This window comes from Amborella trichopoda, chromosome 5, assembly GCF_054954075.1.
Source record: "Amborella trichopoda isolate Santa Cruz 75 chromosome 5, AtrichopodaSantaCruz75HAP2 v2.0, whole genome shotgun sequence".
NCBI classification, from domain to species: domain Eukaryota; kingdom Viridiplantae; phylum Streptophyta; class Magnoliopsida; order Amborellales; family Amborellaceae; genus Amborella; species Amborella trichopoda.
This window is the reverse complement of record NC_142340.1, coordinates 1505971-1525508: the sequence shown is the minus strand read 5'-3', so window position 1 is coordinate 1525508 and position 19538 is coordinate 1505971. Positions and strand designations below refer to the sequence as shown.

General features: G+C 32.3%; 2 protein-coding genes across 3 annotated transcripts in view; both read left to right on the top strand.

Moving 5' to 3' along the window:
• The window catches only part of LOC18426667 (bark storage protein A), an 18410-nt gene extending 12164 nt beyond the window's left edge, over window positions 1-6246 (top strand). The window contains exon 5 of the mRNA XM_088866701.1: window positions 5936-6246. Within this exon, the coding sequence (XP_088722827.1) occupies window positions 5936-6007 (72 nt within the window). The 3' untranslated portion in view covers window positions 6008-6246. The remainder of the gene's footprint in view (window positions 1-5935) is intronic.
• Window positions 4747-19538, top strand: LOC18426666 (bark storage protein A). 2 transcript variants are annotated; one of them, XM_088866703.1, is made up of 5 exons: window positions 4747-5629; window positions 16535-16602; window positions 17305-17460; window positions 18047-18283; window positions 19089-19538. In XM_088866703.1, exons 1-5 carry the CDS (start codon window positions 5602-5604, stop codon window positions 19425-19427), a joined length of 828 nt encoding a protein of 275 aa, XP_088722829.1. In that variant the 5' UTR covers window positions 4747-5601; the 3' UTR covers window positions 19428-19538. The 2 variants fall into 2 exon arrangements, with proteins under 2 accessions (XP_088722829.1, XP_088722828.1); XM_088866702.1 differs by lacking the exon at window positions 4747-5629 and adding an exon at window positions 15543-15994.

The window sequence follows — 19538 nt, the reverse complement described above, 5'->3', positions numbered from 1 at the left end:
TCCAAGATTTCAATAGGTTTCACAAGAGTATCCTACTCTAAGGCTCATGGCATCCAAGATTTCAATAGTCCTACCAGTTTTTCTTCGATTACTTATCCTCTCAGTGGATGCCCTTGGTTTGCTCCTCTCTCTCGCTCAAACACACACATACACGTGTGCTCAGATACACACATATACGCGCAGACAAATACAAGCATACTTGTTTTCTTGTCTAGTGCATTCTCTCTCTCTATTTATCAGGCCTTGTCTAGTGTACTCTCTCTCTTTATTTATCAGGAAACAAACACACTTGTTTTCTTGTCTAGTGCACTCTCTCTCTCTATTTATCAAGCCTTCTCTAGTGCTCTCTCTATTTATTATGACACATGGAAAGGTCCATTGAATTTACCAACCAACAGAAGCTCTTAACCTATATATATATATAAAGGGAAACAATGGAAGTTGAAAGATGTTTGTGAATTGCAAGTACTTAGCACTATGCAAAAATAAGCAAACAAAGTAAGGAAGACTATGGTGCCCAATGCAAGGAACAAAGTTATTTTGCAATTTGTGTTACTATTATTATTATTATTATTATTATTATTATTATTAATAAAAAGGTGTTTCTAGGTTAGTAGATTATCCCCTATTTTTAATTTCTATATCTCATCAGATCCAATAATTGAAAATATTACTTGTAAGCAAAAGGACTCAATCTTTTCTATCTTCCAACCCCCTGAACCCTTTTGACCATGTATTATTGACCTCAACAACTTATAAAATGACTATATCTCTCTATCTAAAACCCTATCTCTCTCTCTCTCTCTCACATAATCGTCTCTCTCTCAAAACTTCATCTCTCTCTAAAACCTCTTTCATATCATCATCTCTCTCTCTCAAAACTCCACCTCTCTCCCTAAAACTCAAACTCTATCTCTCTCTCTCTAAAACCCAAACTCCATTACTCTCTTTTTAAAACTCCATCTCTCTCACACATAAGAAGATGTACTCGTATTCGAGCTCAAGCTAAATCCCTTGACTAGTAAACTCATTGAGAAGTGACGAGATAGAGAGATGAAGTTTTAGAGAGAGAGAGATGGAGTTTGAATAGGGTGTCATTTTAGTAGTTTTTTGGATCAAAAATTTATGGTCAAAGGGATCCAGGGGTTGTAAGATAAAAAAGATGGAGACATTTTGCTTACAATTAATATTTTCAATTCTTGGGTCTCATGAGATATAGAAGTTAAAAATCTCATGAATAAATGAGCTCCATTTTCTTCTCTCTTAACTCTCTCTATTTCAATATCAGTCATCAATGTGCCTTATTATTATGGAACCTATGCCACTAAATGTATAATACACATATAAAAGGGACTGTTGTGACTTGAATATTGTACCTCCTAGTTAGATTAGGTGTGCACGTAGAATGAAATTAAGATATTATATAAATAATTTTGTTTGTATGCAAAATAGAAATATAATGACCAATCTCTTAATTAATCATATAAGTATTACACATTTCCTATTATTACATAATATCATTATTAATTTTGGACATATGATGATAATTAATTATGTAATGCATGACAACAAATACCATACTAAATACATTAATAATGATTGCATGCGTACACATAATGCATGATAGATAAGGGGGAATCTATATAAAAATTTATAATGCCAATCTCTATGAATATGACATGAAATCCATAACATCATACACCACAATAACCTCATTGTTGTCTTTTGGTTCTAAGCCATGACTCCCGGTTGTATTGTTTATTACTTTTACTTGAAAGAGAACATCCACAAAATAAGATCATGAACTAATTAATTCAAAGCAAGTGCTTATGAAGCTTAAATAAAATAATTATATACCGTAGGAATGGCTATGTTTCTGTAGTATGATACTACTCTAATCCTTGTTTTAACCTTGTTCTACAATATATATGAACTGATAACATTTTGAAAATAAATATTAGAAAAATACAACAACTTACCTTTAAAGATAGAATGTGTTTTGTCAATCTTCACGAAATAGGAGTAATACCTATAAACAAAAGGATTACTACAACTTACCTTTAATGTGGCTTGATTACTCAATTGGAAGTCAATTGGAAATAATGCTTGAAAAAGCTGTGCAGTTCATATTTTTTTTTCTCTCTTTAAAAACTATAATATGTGTAGCCCCTTTGTTATTAGTTTTTTTCTTTTTAACTTACCTAGCTATCTCCTTCTATACGGCTTATAGCACATAAAAAATCAACCTCTATATTGCCTATAGTACACAAAAAACAATAACACACAAAACCATTAAAAGTTCAACCATTAACAATACAAATAACCATTACCAGTAGTGGATGTCAAAAATCTCAAATAAATAATAATACATAAACAATAGTGGATATGAAAAAGCTTTTTATATATAAAGGCAATACAATAAGCGGGTGAACTATTGGTGTTGTGTGATGAATTGGATAATAAACTATTAAATCAATCCAATGCCGTAACCAAAATTAGGGTGTAGTAATCATAGATAGATTTATGTGTTGCACGTAGGAATGAAATAAGTGATTACATATGAACATTTGACACATATAGCGATGTAAAAAAAGAAAAAAGAAAAAAGCAATACCACCTTACGGACTTTGACTGAGCTCAAAATAAAAGTCAAAAGTATTGATATTTTTCAAATTTAAAAAAATTATTCAGATACTTTTATGCTCCTAATTCTAAGGGCATTCAAAAAGTAACTTTAAAATTGATACTATTAAAATATTATTTCAACAAGTGTAGTAATAAATTTATATATTATTATTTTAAAATTTTTATTATTTATAAATTTAAATAATAGATTTCTATTTATTGTAAAATGAATAAGAATCGAAGTCTTCCTCTGAATCCGCCGAAGCACCACATTGCTTCATTTTTTAGACCAAACCCAAGCGAATGTGACAACATTGTTTGAAAGGATAATTACATCCTCTACTTTCCTTTATTACTCTATAAAATAAATTCTACTAAAATCTTGGTCTCTTAAAAAGATCTCTCGGTTTTGTTAGGTATGTCTTTCTCTCCTCTATTTCTCTTAAATCTTAAACTTTGTTTTAAGTGTGTACTCTCTATCTCTCTCTCTTCCCATAAAGATCACATGTTCCTCTTTTTTTAAGATGAACTTAAGAAATGTTTTAAGATAGGCACACAACTCTCTCTATCTATCTATTAAATTTTATTCTCCTACTAAAGTAGGTGTTATTCTCAATCTTTATCTCTCTAGGCGTATTCTCTCTCTCCCTAAGCGTATTCTCTCTCCCCCCCAAAAGATCACATATTCCTCTTTTTATGTAGATGGATTTTTAGGATATGTACGCAACTATCTCTCTCTTCCCTTAAATGGGGAATATTTGATTTTAACATTCAATAAAATAAATCGTGCTAAAATCTTGGTCGCCTAAAAAAAATCTCAATTTTGTTAGGTGTCTCTCTCTCCTCTCTCTCTCTCTCTCTTTAACTATGTTAGGTACTTACAATCTATTTCTCTCTTTTCCCCTAAAAATCACATATTTCTTGTTTTGGAGATAGATTTAGCGTATGTTTTAGGATAGGTACACAATTCTCTCTTTACCTAAAATAAATCATGGCATTTTTTAGTAAATATTTAAAAACATAGTTAAAATGTTGTAACCCTCATATAACTTTCATAAATAAATTTATTAAAAGAGAAACTCCCTCCCTCCTCTCTATCTCCCTTGAGATAGAATGTGAATACTTTTTCTCTATCTCTTCCTAAAGGTATGTATTTTAATTTTATCTTTCTTATTGTTCATCCTCGTAATTCTCACTCTCAAAGTTTTGGAGTCTCTCACTAACTATGTAAGGTCTGTCTTATATAGCATCTTTCTAAATTTTAAGATCTCTCCCTACTATAGCATCTTTTTAAATTTAGTAGATATCTCACTAATATTTCTTTTTGAGTGTGGATGATATCTCTTTAATATTATCTCTCAAGATTTTAATAGTTTCTAAAAAAATAAACTCCCTTTAGAATCCACGTGACTTTCTTCTCTTTAACTATATAAGATCTCTCTTACATAGCATCTTTCTAAATTATAAGATCTCTCTCCAACATCTTTTTAAATTTTAAAAGATCTATCCTTAATATTTCTTTTTTTAGTGTTGATACACCTCCAAAAAGCTAACTACTAATATACTTGAAAAAACGGGTAGGGGCGGTCTTCCCCACTAAATTATCCAAAAAAAATTTAATATTCTCTCTCAAGATTTTAGGAGATTTTAAGAAAATAAACTCACTCTGTCTCCCCACATAACCCTCGGTGATTTTAAGAAAATAAACTCCCTCTTTCTCCCCACATAACCCTCTCTCTCCCTGTGGTTGAGGGACACATTATTTTTTATGGTTCTATTATGAAAGCATATACCCCACAATCTTTATTTATATAAGGTCCCTTCTTATAACTCTGGTTTGATAAATAGTAATAGCTATAATGGAAATAAAAAATAGTAATAATGGTGCTAATAGGCTTTTTTTATTCTTCTGATACATGTCTAACTCTGACTTAATAATGTAGTAGAGACATAATGGTAATGGGCCGGCACAGTTTAGGGCCAAAATTATGTATTGAGGCTCGAGTTTGGCCGTATCCATTTTGGAAATTGAATTGGATAGCATCAACTCAGCCATAATCTTTTGTAATATAAATGGATTTATTAAATATATAAATGAAATATCAATACACTTAGGCACATTTGCCTTTGTCAATTTTGATAGATATTTGAGATTAACAACTCACATGGTGAACATGGAAATTATTTGGATTAACTGCGTTGATGATAGCTTTATTTATGCATGATGTTTTATTTCTTGTTTTGAGGTTATGATGTCTCAAAATTGGCTATTATCATGGCTAAATAGAGCGCAGGAAGTTGTCTAGTGATACATTAAATATTAGAATCTTGTGCTCTATTATGACATAGGATATGAGAAACTTTTACTATAGAAGAAAGGGTAAAGTCATTTTAATCATAGCATGCTGACACTTTCTCAAAGAAAAATTCAGGTTCGAATCACTCTTTCACTGTGTTAGAGATTGGGTTCATGGATAAATCATAACATATCAAATGACCTCATTTTATGTAGTCTATACTTAATTGATGTGGTTTGTCCTGTTTATGCATCTTGGATAATCTAGTTCAAGTATTCAGTTTTATTGGTGCTATACTTCATTGATGTGGTTTTTCCTGTTCATGGATCTTGGATAATCTAGTTGAAGTATGGTTTTATTGGTGTTATGATATGAATCAATTGGTTCAATCATTTGAGAATCTGACTTGTGATTTGGAATCAGTTCATCTTATTCCATTTTACTGCAATAATCACTGAATGTGATTTGCTTATGAAATCCGCATATAGTTCGTCTTCGTCCAAGAGTCCCCCTATATATTTTCAGAATTCGTTTTTTGATATATGGTTCTCGTAGTTTTAGTTTGTTGGTAGTGCTAATGGTTATATTGCTCATTAAGAATGCACCTTAGGTATCTGGTACTTTGAGAAGGGGGCTACGGATAAACAAGTTAACTGACTATCACATCACACAATTGTTCATGGACTTTGATATAGACTCACAAATAGGTACATTAATATTTCTTTCATGGATCCGAGTTTATGTAATTTTGGATGTATGTTTATATATGCACATTATTCGTGCTAAATGAATGATACGTAGGCTACCTTCTCGTTCCTCTGAAAACCATCATGAAGCTAAACGATGAGAATAAGATACTGCATTTGTATTCAGTTCATTTTGTAAAGAAATGATCAAGATAGTTCATTTTGTAACGAAACGATCCATATATTTGTTCATGTGACATGTAATTTTGTGATTAAACTCTCTAATTTATAATTTCTAACTTAAATTCCCAATTTATGTGTCTACAGTATTGGATCTTTTATATGTATGAGTTTTGTAGAAGTTGGGGCAAAGTGGGGAAAGATATTGGATTTTGGTAGTCATACATTTAACGAGACATTTAACTAGACTCGTCATCTGTGATCAATGGAGAAAATCTTAAGATAGTATGGATCTCAAGGATAAATGAAAGTTGGGCAAAATCTTAAGACATTGTGGATGTCAAGTATAAATGGAGTGATCATAGCTGATTGATATATGTTTGATCATAGCTGATTGATATATGTTTTTCTATTATGAGAATATCAAGGATAAATGGAATGATTATAGCTGATTGATACATGTTTTTCGATTGTGAGAATATTGTAAGTAGCAATGTAAATTTGACAATAGATAGGTTATAAAGTGATCATAGCTGGTGTATATGAATGTGGATGGTCTGAATATTTGTTTAGAGCCTCGACTCAATATAAACTTTTTTCGTAATATTATCCGAGTCTCTAAACAATAGAGCTCAACCTCAAAATAAATCTCCTCAGCCTATACTATTTTTGAAGTTTTAAATTTTATAATTAAAGATGAAAATTTATTTTAGGATTATCACTAAGATATCCAGTATTGAAATCATGAAATCACATTTCTCGAGACTATTTGAAGGTGCACTTTACTTTGATTATTTAGAACCTGGACACTATACATACCGCACTCTAATATTATTAGTTCTAATAACACATCATGAGACTTTTCTCCATCCTAGACGTATACTATGGCCATCCCTAATTATAAAATTTAACACTCCAAAATGATGCCAATCAAGTATATCAACAAATATTTAAATTTTTTAGAAAATAAACAGTCAGATAATGTGTTATAAGATGCACTATTTTTATAACTTGAAATTATTTTTTCTTTTTTTTTTATATCCATACATCTCGAAGTTGACATGGTCGGAACAACGTTTTTCCATGGGTTTTTGATATGTGACTTACTTCTATAGCATAAAATTGACACTTTATATAAACATTTTCCTTATATATGACAATGAATTGGGCATAAGTTTTTGAGGTGCACCTTACTTCAATAGTATAAGATTGACGCATTATATAAACTTTTTCCTTGTATATAACATTGAATCACACATTGAAAATAATATTTGATAAGTAATGCTTAGATTTTATTTGGGTCCTTGACTCCATTCTCACCAAGGGGTAGGAGCCCAAATTCCGGCTGGCTTACAACTTTTAAGAAAGGGGTGGGGGTTGGGGTTGTGGTGGTAGCATCCCTACATATAGTCACCACATTGTGGTTTCCATTCCTATCACTAATACCACCTCACTGATGCCTTCAAAAATCTAACTCATAATCTACTTTAAAAAAAAAGGTCGGGGCCCTTTTTCCTCACTGAGTTGCGCATATATATATATATATATATATATATATATATATATATATATATATATATATATATATATATATATATATATATATATATATATATATATATATATATATATATATATATATATATATATATATGTTTGGGACAAAGAAGGAAATAAGAGTAGGAAACCAGAAAGAAAGAATAGGAAACAAAAGGATTCCATTGACAATAATAAAAATAGGAAAAAGAAGCAACCCAAAAACAACAAGAAAGCATAACTGGATTTACTCCAAAGATATTAATTTTTTCAATTCAGATGGGATGATTGTTTGAAGAAAAAAAAATGATCAATTATTTGAATCTAGCATTCCCATACTCAAACTAAACCAATACGCATCACGTTGAAATTGTAATTTACTGAGGACGTTGAAAAGTTGGGTCGAATCAAGACTTAATAAGCAAGTAATTCTAGAAAAAGCACAAAATTTTAGATACCCCCAGGGGTTCTTATCCACATGCAAATTATCTACAGGACTCAGGAATTGCTTCTAGGTTGGCAAAGGGTCATCCGGACCCAGATACAAAAAAGTTTTAGATATTAGAATATGTAATGTGGGACTAGACCCGGTTCCAGGACCCACCAGACCCGATTCAATAATTAAAATTTATATGTATTTAAATACATTTAACTAACTTTTATAAATTAGGACCCAAACATATATGTGGGACCCAGACCTGGACCCGATCGGAACTGATTGGACTCAAACTTGGACCTGAATAGTGTTCGGGTCCAAGATTTGGATCCGGACCCAACCCGTCAGGTCCAATTTTTGGACCCATATTCGGACCTGGGTCAAGTCTACTTTCAGGTACTGGGTTGGGTTCGGGTTTATTGCCACCCCTATTGCGGAACTGAGAATGCCAAATATCGCGATCCCACCCAAGATCGTGTACAAGGCTAGCTAAATACGAAGTAGATGAATACAACTATAAATCGAGTGCAAGAATATGTATTATGTATTATTTGGTTCCTTGTATAGATTTCACTTTTTTGGAGAACCCTTATCATAACCCCTAAAGAGGTGACCCTCAAAATGATAGGTATTATGTATTCAATGGTTTCCTTATATAGATTTCACTTTCTTGTTTCACAAGAAAATCCTTTCTTTTTTTTTTACAAAAATGCCTTTAATCTTTTTGAAAAAAAATGGATATGGTAATTTGACTATCACCAAACCCAGCATATCGTGGGTTGGCGATTAACTGCAGGAACCCCCTAGTTTGCATCAAAGTGATCCCTTGGTTTGGGAGCATTTGGAGCAGGGGGTTTCAAGCCAACTCATCTAATTCTTTGGCGCCTATGGTTATCAAGACCATATCAGATTGCTAACTAGTGCCTTGATGTTTTTGGTATAAGGTAAAAGCCAAGTTTGGTTGAAAATAGATAAAAATCAGAGTTGGTCGGTCAGACTTGCTGGTTTTAAACAATTCGACCAGCTAATGAAGTTTGACAAACGTTGTAATATATTTTTTATTTTTAAACTATTATTTATATTTTCTTTTTGTTTTCAAAATCCAACCCAACCGCTAACCAGTGCCTTGATCAGTTTGGTCTAAGGTAAAAGTCAAGGTTGGTTAAAAACATGTAAAAATCAAGATTAGCCAGTCAGACTAGTCGGTTTTAACCAATTCAACCAGCTAAATGAAGTTTGACCAACTTTTTAATATATTTTTTATTTTTAAACTATTATTTCTATTTTCTTTTTTGTTTCCAAAGTCTTGATCAGGGTTGAAACCCTTATCAGCTGGTGTTATAAAAAAAAAAAGGTTGTAGGTGTTCAACATGTCCATAAAAAGGAAAATGAAGAAACAAATTTTAGAAGTTTACTAAGTAGCATAAATTATTTTTAAAATATAAGCAAATTTTGAATCCCTTATCTGCAATTAGCATAAATTATTTTAAATAGTAAAAAATTATAATTTTAACAATCCAAAATAAAATAAGAGATTGAAATGTTGGGTAAGAGAATCTTGGGTAAAAGAGAGAATTTGGGTTAAGATAAATTTAAAAAAATACCAAAGGGAATAAGTTTTTTATAAAAAGAAGAAAGTCAATAATCATGCTGAGAGAGAGGATTGGGTTTACGAGGCATGTACCTGGATATATACATTGCCCACATAATACTGTCATTTTTATTGTAACTAAATATGTATCAGAAAATAAAAATTTGGCATTGTCTTAAGGGTGCGGTTTGTATAAGGCCAAGTGTAACAATCCTAAAATTTCAAAAAAAAAAAAAAAAAAAAAAAGGAGAAAATATGCTTTTAAATAGGTGATGTTCTGTTTGAATATGATGGTCCTTGAGGACCATCACTGTTTTCAAAAACTTTGGCTTTGGATTAACTTTTGCTTTGCCTTTACTTTTTTTCCTTTGCCCGCTTTTGCCTCCTGCTGCTTGTAGCTGGCAGCGTCCTTTAGCGGACGTGGTTTTCGTACGATAAAAGTCTGCTTTTAACGCGACACCTCAGGTATGAGGTAGAGCGTAAGAAAATAATATAATAATACGTTATAAGAATTTAAATAGGGGATGTGAGCACTCCCACCTTAAAACAAAATTTTGAGATCTCTCTCTGATCGAAACACAGTGAACTTCTCTCTCGAACCGAATTTTTTTATCGGAAGCACCCTCTCAAATAATTGTGGGTAAGTGACATCGTCTTCTTGAAAAATAGTGTGTTTTCAATAAATAGTGATATTTCCGTCCAGGATCTTTATTTTATAAGATTTGTGTGTAAGTGACATCGTCTTTCTGAAAAATAGTCTATTTTTAATAAATAGTGATATTTCCGTCCAGGATCTTTATTTTATAAGTTTTGTGTGTAAGTGACATCGTCTTTCTGTAAAACAGTCTATTTTTAATAAATAGTGATATTTCCGTCTAGGATCTTTATTTTATCAGTTTTGTGTGTAAGTGATCTCATTGTCTCGAAAAATAATCCATTCTTTTTAAAAATAAAATGAAATAATTATTTCTGCTTATTATCATGAATTTTAGGCACAATAAATTTTATGCGCACGTGACCTCATTATCTTGAAAAATAATCTTTTTAATAAAAATTGTGATATTTTATCTATGTTAGAAATTTTGAATGCTGTAAATTAGAAAAATAAATTTATTTATTTTTCTTGTCTATTGTTAGAAATAAATGTGATATTTCTGCTTTTAGTAAAATTGTGATATTTCTTTCTACTGTTTTGAATATTTAGACATTGTAAAATTCATGTGCAAATGACTGCCTTATTATTTAAAAATTGACATTTTTGCAATTGATTATAGTATTATTGTGAAATGTTTATTTGTGAATTGATATTCCATAAATTGTGATAATTCCGTATTCTTGAATTTTTATAAGAGTTTTTCTATACATATTAAATTGGCAATTATGCTAGAATGCCTTTACAAACTACTACCTTTCTAAATTTGAGCCCAAAATATTTGATTGGTTATTTTTGAAATGTTATAGAGAGTGATTGTTATTAATGGTTTAAGTGAAATTCATATTAATGGTTTCAGTGATATATTGAGTACATGATATTGCTGCTTTCGAATGTTTAAAGAGATTTAGAAATAATTTAAGTATGCAAGTGGACTCATCCGGTTCGCCGGTGAGGTATAAGTGGACCTATCCGGGACGCCGGTAGGGATTAAGTGGACTCATCCGGTACGCCGGTGAGGTATAAGTGGACCTGCAGGGATTAAGTGGACCTATCTGGGACGCCGATAGGGATTAAGTGGACCTATCAGGACGCTGATGGGGTATATAGGTGATCTACTTGGGACGCCAGTAGGGTATTTTGTGAAATCCTTTGAATTATGTACTACCGTTAAAAGTGTTATAAGCATTTCAATTACTAGGATTATACTTAATTATGCATTTATTGAAAGTGAAACTGTTGATGCATTTCTGTTAATAGATCTCATTTTGGAAAATATTCAATCATGATTATTTTTAGGATTATGATGATCACTTACTGAGTAGCCAAACTCATCAAACTATGGTAAACATTTTTCAGGATGACTGCGGTTTCATTTGTGTCCTCGTCAAGATCAACTTTGGGAAGATATTGTAGTTGTGTCTAAGCTTTTTTTTTGTTACTTTGTAAGAATTCGTCAGTGTAAATTTGTCCTATCAATAGATGTATATATGTTTTGTCTGTCACTTCTCAAGAATATCAGTATTGAAAATTCTTGGGGTGTGATAATTATGGTATCCGAGCAATAGGTTTAAGATCTTTAGGAAATTTAAAAAGAATGTACTTAAAAAATCACATTATTTGTGTGTACAGACCGGGATAAAGTCAGGTACGCAAATTTTGAGGACTAAATTTCTTTAAGGATAGAAGAATGTAACAATCCTAAAATTTCAAAAAAAAAAAAAAAAAAAAGGAGAAAATATGCTTTTAAATAGGTGATGTTCTGTTTGAATATGATGGTCCTTGAGGACCATCACTGTTTTCAAAAACTTTTGCTTTGGATTAACTTTTGCTTTGCCTTTACTTTTTTTCCTTTGCCCTCTTTTGCCTCCTGCTGCTTGTAGCTGGCAGCGTCCTTTAGCGGACGTGGTTTTCGTACGATAAAAGTCTGTTTTTAACGCGACACCTCAGGTATGAGGTAGAGCGAAAGAAAATAATATAATAATACGTTATAAGAATTTAAATAGGGGATGTGAGCACTCCCACCCTAAAACAAAATTTTGAGATCTCTCTCTCTGGTCGAAACATAGTGAACTTCTCTCTCGAACCGAATTTTTTATCGAAAGCTCCCTCTCAAATAATTGTGGGTAAGTGACATCGTCTTCTTGAAAAATAGTGTGTTTTCAATAAATAGTGATATTTCCGTCCAGGATCTTTATTTTATAAGTTTTGTGTGTAAGTGACATCGTCTTTCTGAAAAATAGTCTATTTTTAATAAATAGTGATATTTCCGTCCAGGATCTTTATTTTATAAGTTTTGTGTGTAAGTGACATCGTCTTTCTGAAAAATAGTCTATTTTTAATAAATAGTGATATTTCCGTCTAGGATCTTTATTTTATCAGTTTTGTGTGTAAGTGATCTCATTGTCTCGAAAAATAATCCATTCTTTTTAAAAATAAAATGAAATAATTATTTCTGCTTATTATCATGAATTTTAGGCGTAATAAATTTTATGCGCACGTGACCTCATTATCTTGAAAAATAATCTTTTTAATAAAAATTGTGATATTTTATCTATGTTAGAAATTTTGAATGCTGTAAATTAGAAAAATAAATTTATTTATTTTTCTTGTCTATTGTTAGAAATAAATGTGATATTTCTGCTTTTAGTAAAATTGTGATATTTCTTTCTACTGTTTTGAATATTTAGACATTGTAAAATTCATGTGCAAATGACTGCCTTATTATTTAAAAATTGACATTTTTGCAATTGATTATAGTATTATTGTGAAATGTTTATTTGTGAATTGATATTCCATAAATTGTGATAATTCCGTATTCTTGAATTTTTATAAGAGTTTTTCTATACATATTAAATTGGCAATTATGCTAGAATGCCTTTACAAACTGCTACCTTTCTAAATTTGAGCCCAAAATATTTGATTGGTTATTTTTGAAATGTTATAGAGAGTGACTGTTATTAATGGTTTAAGTGAAATTCATATTAATGGTTTCAGTGATATATTGAGTACATGATATTGCTGCTTTCGAATGTTTAAAGAGAATTAGAAATAATTTAAGTATGCAAGTGGACTCATCCGGTTCGCCGGTGAGGTATAAGTGGACCTATCCAGGACGTCAGTAGGGATTAAGTGGACTCATCCGGTACGCCGGTGAGGTATAAGTGGACTTGCAGGGATTAAGTGGACCTATCTGGGACGCCGATAGGGATTAAGTGGACCTATCAGGACGCTGATGGGGTATATAGGTGACCTATTTGGGACGCCAGTAGGGTATTTTGTGAAATCCTTTGAATTATGTACTACCGTTAAAAGTGTTATAAGCATTTCAATTACTCGGATTATACTTAATTATGCATTTATTGAAAGTGAAACTGTTGATGCATTTCTGTTAATAGATCTCATTTTGGAAAATATTGATATCTTTCAATTATGATTATTTTTAGGATTATGATGATCACTTACTGAGTAGCCAAACTCATCAAACTATGGTAAATATTTTTCAGGATGACTGCGGTTTCATTTGTGTCATCGTCAAGATCAACTTTGGGAAGATATTGTAGTTGTGTCTAAGCTTTTTTTTTGTTACTTTGTAAGAATTCGTCAGTGTAAATTTGTCCTATCAATAGATGTATATATGTTTTGTCTGTCACATCTCAGGAATATCAGTATTGAAAATTCTTGGGGTGTGATACCAAGGCTTTAAACGATCAAAGTAAAGCACACCTTCAAATAGTATTTAAAAATGTGGTTTTAATATTAAAACTCTTTGTGATAACCTTAAAATATATTTTCATCACTAATTATAAAATTTAAAGCTTTAAAATAGTATAGATCAAAATCTATAAAAACTTGAAATTTTTTGAAAATTGACTGATAAAAAATGCATTACAAAATATACTATTTTCAAAACTTGAAATCCCTTTATTTTCATCTTGAGATCGAGATGATAAATTTGAGGATATTTGAGCATCAAAACAATCTCCACTAGTGAAATTTTTTAGAGCGCTTTTTTATCGTTTAGAACCTAACTTTTCCCTTGTCTCAAAGGATGTGCTAGATTTTGACAATCATATGTCAAATCTAGTCTAACAATGCGTGGTCCAAGCCAAGCCCTGGTCCTACCATGATCGTCTTGAGCCTGGACCAGCTCGGCAACTATTGGCCTAAAGAGGCCATAGTCCATGCCAGGCCTAGATGGCCTGGGCAGGGCCGGGCCGTGCAAAGTCAGACTAGGGGAGGAGTAATAAACTAAAGGGAATAAATAAGTGGCACGAATGCTATGCTCTCTCTAGAGCATAGAGTATTTCTACTCCCTCGGTTGGAAGACTTATTTGGGAGGACTTTTTCAATCTGAAATTTGGGGAACTTAATAATTACTAGATAATTATTCTAAAAAAAATTAAAATTTGAGTTTTCTATCATTTAGGCCTCACTATCCAAAAATTGGATGGTCTCTAGAAATTATTATTTTTCAAGTGAATAGAGGGTACAATTAGAAAAAAATAATATATATATTAGGATTAATTTATGAGTGCATAGAAGGTACAATAAGAGAAAATAAAATAAAAATTATTGGGATTAATCTATGGGTTGAGGAGGTTACATCCCTAAAATTTGCGTTACTAAAATTAGTTCTTGATGAGATTTTGTCCTAGAGAGTAAATCCACATTCTACTCCCGAGAGAGTAGAATTCTTTTGCCATAAATAAAAACCTAGATAGGAACTGGGTAATGTCCAAGCCTGACCTTAATCTAGACTGGGCCGAGTCAAGCCAAACAAGGACCAGTAGACTAAAAAGAGAAGGGTTATGGCCTGGCCCAAGCCCGAACCAATGACCATATTGGCACCTGCTCTCATACCACATTTTGTGGCCCATGTACTAGTTTTAAAATATTGGGCTGACTGAACCGGGCCAGCCACCAACCCAATGCCCAGCAATCTTCTGTTCTTGTTTATACACAGCGTTGTTCTTGACCATGATTACTTTTTAGAGAGAATTTTGGGGTAAGTGAGATAAATTCGGCTATGAGATAAACTCAATAATACCAAATGAAATATGTATTAAAAAAAATAATCAATAACCATATCGTAGAAAGGATTATGCATTAAGGCTCGTACTTAAGTATATATCTAAATAGTACTCACTCGTAGTATACTCTGGTTTATATTGTATATTAATGTATATCCCCAATCTTACTTTTTATTTCTTTTTTATTTTACCTAAATACATGCCAATCTTATTTTTTAGTTTTCTTTTTTATTTTCTTAGTAGGGTCTTGTGACATGATTTTACACTTTTACCCATAGTTTTCCATTATTATGTCATAGTTTATGTTAAGATGAACTCTCTCATCAAACCATACCTATCTCATCATTGCATAGTTTATGTTAAGATGAACTCTCTCATAAAACCACACTTATCTCATTATTGCTAGAAACTTGGAATTGGATTGACCTGCATTGAATATGATAGCTTATTTGGAATTTTAGATTTATTATTTTTCTTTTTTCTTATTTTTTTTTTTCAATAACGAATTTACCCCCTAAAAGCGAAGCAACAAATTAATCTCAATTTTATTGAGTTTTATTTGAGAATTAAAATTTTACCCAAAATTACCATGAAATTACCCCTTTTATAAAGGCTTAATATTTAGACAAATATTAAAATATACACCATCAAGCATCCATTTCCTCTTAGTTTGCATTGTTTGCAACTACAATGGCTGGGAGAGAAATTCTCTATCATAGATTGATTCCAATAATCTCCTTCTTGATTGGAATTATCATTCCTTTGGTTGTTTTGATTCCTCTTCTACTTTCTCATCATCATTGTTCTCTTACTGGGAGACTTCCTAATGAAATCATGAAGATTAATGAACATGGGCCTTTTGTGGGCTTGGTTGTGTCCAATTCTGTGGACTTGAGTCTCCTCTTGCAATCTTCAAGTTTCAAAAAGCTTCATGATGTTACACACTTGGATTTTGGAGGTAAGTCACCTTGAACTTGATGAATTAGAGTAAGGGAATATGTAGTTAATAGTTATGTAAACGATCGGGTCCCGGTCCGGGTCCAGGTCAATGGGATCTAAGTTCGACTTGGGCAAGGCTACAAGTCTGGTCAAGGTCGAGGACCAGGTTATATATATAGGTCAACCCTGACCCGGACCTGACCCTACCTCATATGATCCACATTGGACCTAAACCAAACCTAGACCAGACCCATCGAGTCGATTTGTCTGGGGTCAGACGCAGACCTGGATTGGGTCGACCAGACCTAGTGCCCACCCCTATTTCTTGACTTGCCCTAGGGTACTAGGTGTTTGTTAGGTCTATGTCTTAGGCTTTCAGATCCAAGTTTTCTAGATCCCTTTGCAGTCTTATGCATATTGTAATTTTTCTTGATGGTACTGTGTATTGTGCTAGCAAGTGTGAAGTAAGATGTGGTGCATAATATTTGATGTAAGTTGTTTAGGGTTTTCTCTCTCTCTATAAATATTTTGGCATCCATTATCTTCTTTCTCTTCAAAGGGAGAAGGTTTCACATTGGACAGATTGGAAAGCAGAATGTCACGGTGGTCGCTGCGGGAAGGGGCATGGTATGTTATATGGTTTTATTTTTATTTTTATTTTATTTTATTTTTTTTAAAACCTCTGTCTCTCTCTCTCTCTCCATAGTTTGATCCATTGTTCGCAAACTCGGTGGGTCCAACTTGCAACCAGCCGGTCAAACTGGAATCGGGCAGATCTGGTTTTGAACTGTTTTGATGGTCTGGCTGGATATTTAAAAAAAATCTCAAAAAATAAAAAGATTTCTTTGTAATACATTTTTTAATTTTTTTTTTTATCATTTTGACAAATATTGGAAAGTGTTTTGGCTATGAATACTTATTTTTACACTTTCCATCTTTTAAAAAATTTCAAAATTACCCTTAAGCACAAATCAGTTTTTAAAAATCCATTTTTCACTACATTTCGACTTTATTTAGACATGTTTTGTTTCATCACGCTGCAAATATACTTTTTGCTTTTTTTAGATTTTGTTAATATTTTTTTATTTTTTAATACTTTTTGGACTTGCTGCCGGTCTACATGTTACTTGGCCCTTGTCCAGTTTCCGAGGCCGGTTTGATTTTTCGAACATTGGTTTTCGGTGATTACCAACTCGATGCAAGTGATAATGGGTGTTTAATTTCATAAATTAATTATCTCTATACTATATTTCTTTCCCTCTTTCATCTATGTGATTACATGTTTTAATGCAACTTATTGTATGTGTGTGATTACTTGTTTTAATGCAGCTTAATACAGGCGTTACCACAAAACTGTTAACGAGTTTGTTCAAAATTAAAGGCGTTATCAACTGTGGACTGGGTGGGAGTGTGTCGCATCGACTCCGTATTGGAGATGTGGTCGTGCCATATCATTGGGCTCACACAGGGAATTGGAATTGGCAGGTACTCTATTATTAATACTGTATTATTAATATAATTACTTCAATTATGAAATTTAAAGCTAAGGGGTTTAGGTTGAGTATATCTATAAATACAGGAAAAGTCCTAAATAATATGGTACAAACTGCGAGGGCAAGTATTGTGACGGATAGGGAGGGAGTGCCAAAAGATTTCATGCTCCCGTGGAAATATACTATCAATGTACTCCGTCGGCTAAAACGCAATCTAGGAGTGATTTTTAGGGCCCTACATTTTGACGATGAACCTCTTCAGCCCATAGACTAGCCTCAATATTTCTTTTTTCCAAATTTCACTTTTTATACAATTAAAAAAAAATACAAAAAAAATATCAGGTCTCAAGACTGAGGAAGGACGATCCAATTTTTGGAGGGTGAGATCTAAGCATTAGAAAACTCAAAATTCAAAAAAAAAATTTTGGAAATAAGTTTTTAGTGTTTTAGGTGTTTCCCAAAAATTTTCTATTGAAAAAAGTCCTCCCAAGTAAGTTTTATGCCCTAGGGAATAGGTGTATAATATGCTCACACCATATGTGTTCTAAACTATTTATTTACTTTTCTTGATCTTGCAGAGGTATGGGGACGGTCCTCAAAAATCCTCCAATCAAAGTTCTGGCAAATACTGTGAGAGGCCTCAGTACCTTCACTTTGCGGCCTTCAACAAGCCTAGCTCAGCTAACAATCTTTTGAATAATGTGTGGTTTGAGGCTGAGGATGTATTTCCCAAAATTGAGAAACATAAGCCAGACAAGCAAGTCTTTTGGATCCCTGCTCACCACCATTACATTTCAATCTCAGGGAAACTAAAGGTAAGTAAAAATTGTTTACTTGTTTCAGTTCATTTTAAGAGATTTACCCAAAAAAAAAAGTTAACGAAAGAGTCAATCAGGCAGTTAAATCAATACTTTTATCAAGTTTTTACATTTTGAAAGATCTTTTATTTAGCTTTATTTTTAAGAATTTTGTTAAAAATACCGAAGGTGCGCTACTGAATTTATAAACCTTAACAAATTGGTATTTTGGTAATTTGAACTACTTAAGTCACTTTCGCCAAATAATCAAAATATCCATACTTGTTATGAGTTCTAAAACTGAAAAACAAAACATATGAGTTCATTAAAAAATCTTATATGGAGAAATTTTGGTAATTAGGTCCCACTTGAAGGCAAGCATTTCCTAGGAGGTATCTACTGGAAATTATTTTTTTAAAGTATAATTTTTTGTTAGTTGAATTAGTTAACGTAACGACCATATTAGTTTTTTGACGTGGTTTGACTATTTTATTAAGAGAACGTATACCATTTATTTTTAATACAACGATGTCACAATTATTTTTAGCTATTGGATGTGAAACCCAATATATTAGTATATCACAATATTCGAAAAATTTTATTTTAGACTCTTTACCTAATCAATAACATATTCCCAACCATCTAATTTCAAATCTAATGACCAGTAATGATTGTGACCTCTTTGTATAAAAAATAAATGGTATCATTGTATACATTTACTTATGTTAATATTTGCCCTAAATCTCATCAGATGTGCATATATGTGCTTCTAAAGATAAGTCCTCACTTCACTTTTCCCTGCTCTCTCTCTCTCTCTCTATAGGGACTAGAGCTAGAGAAGTGCTTGAGGTCTAATATGTGTTTACCTAAGGCTCCACAAGTGAGATTAGTGAACAGAGGCAGCAGTTCCAATATATTCATCAATAATACAGCCTATGCCAACTTCTTATACTCAAGGTTTCATGCAAGTGTGGTGGACAAAGAAACGGCTGCAGTCTCACTTGTGTGCCTTGAAGAGGATCTCCCTTTCATTGCTTTTAGGGCTGTGTCCAACCTTGCAGGTGCTGAGTCTTCCACAAATAATGAGGCCTCCACTTTTGCACCCCTTGCAGCCAAAAATGCAGTTATGTTTGTCTTGAAATTCCTCACATTACTGAAGTAGAGAGAGAGGGAGAAAGAGAGAGAGAGAGAGAGATTTCTTAGTGTGCAAAAGACTGTGTTTGTGGGTGTTTCTATTGAGCTTGAAATTAGAAATACTGATCGTTTTTAACAA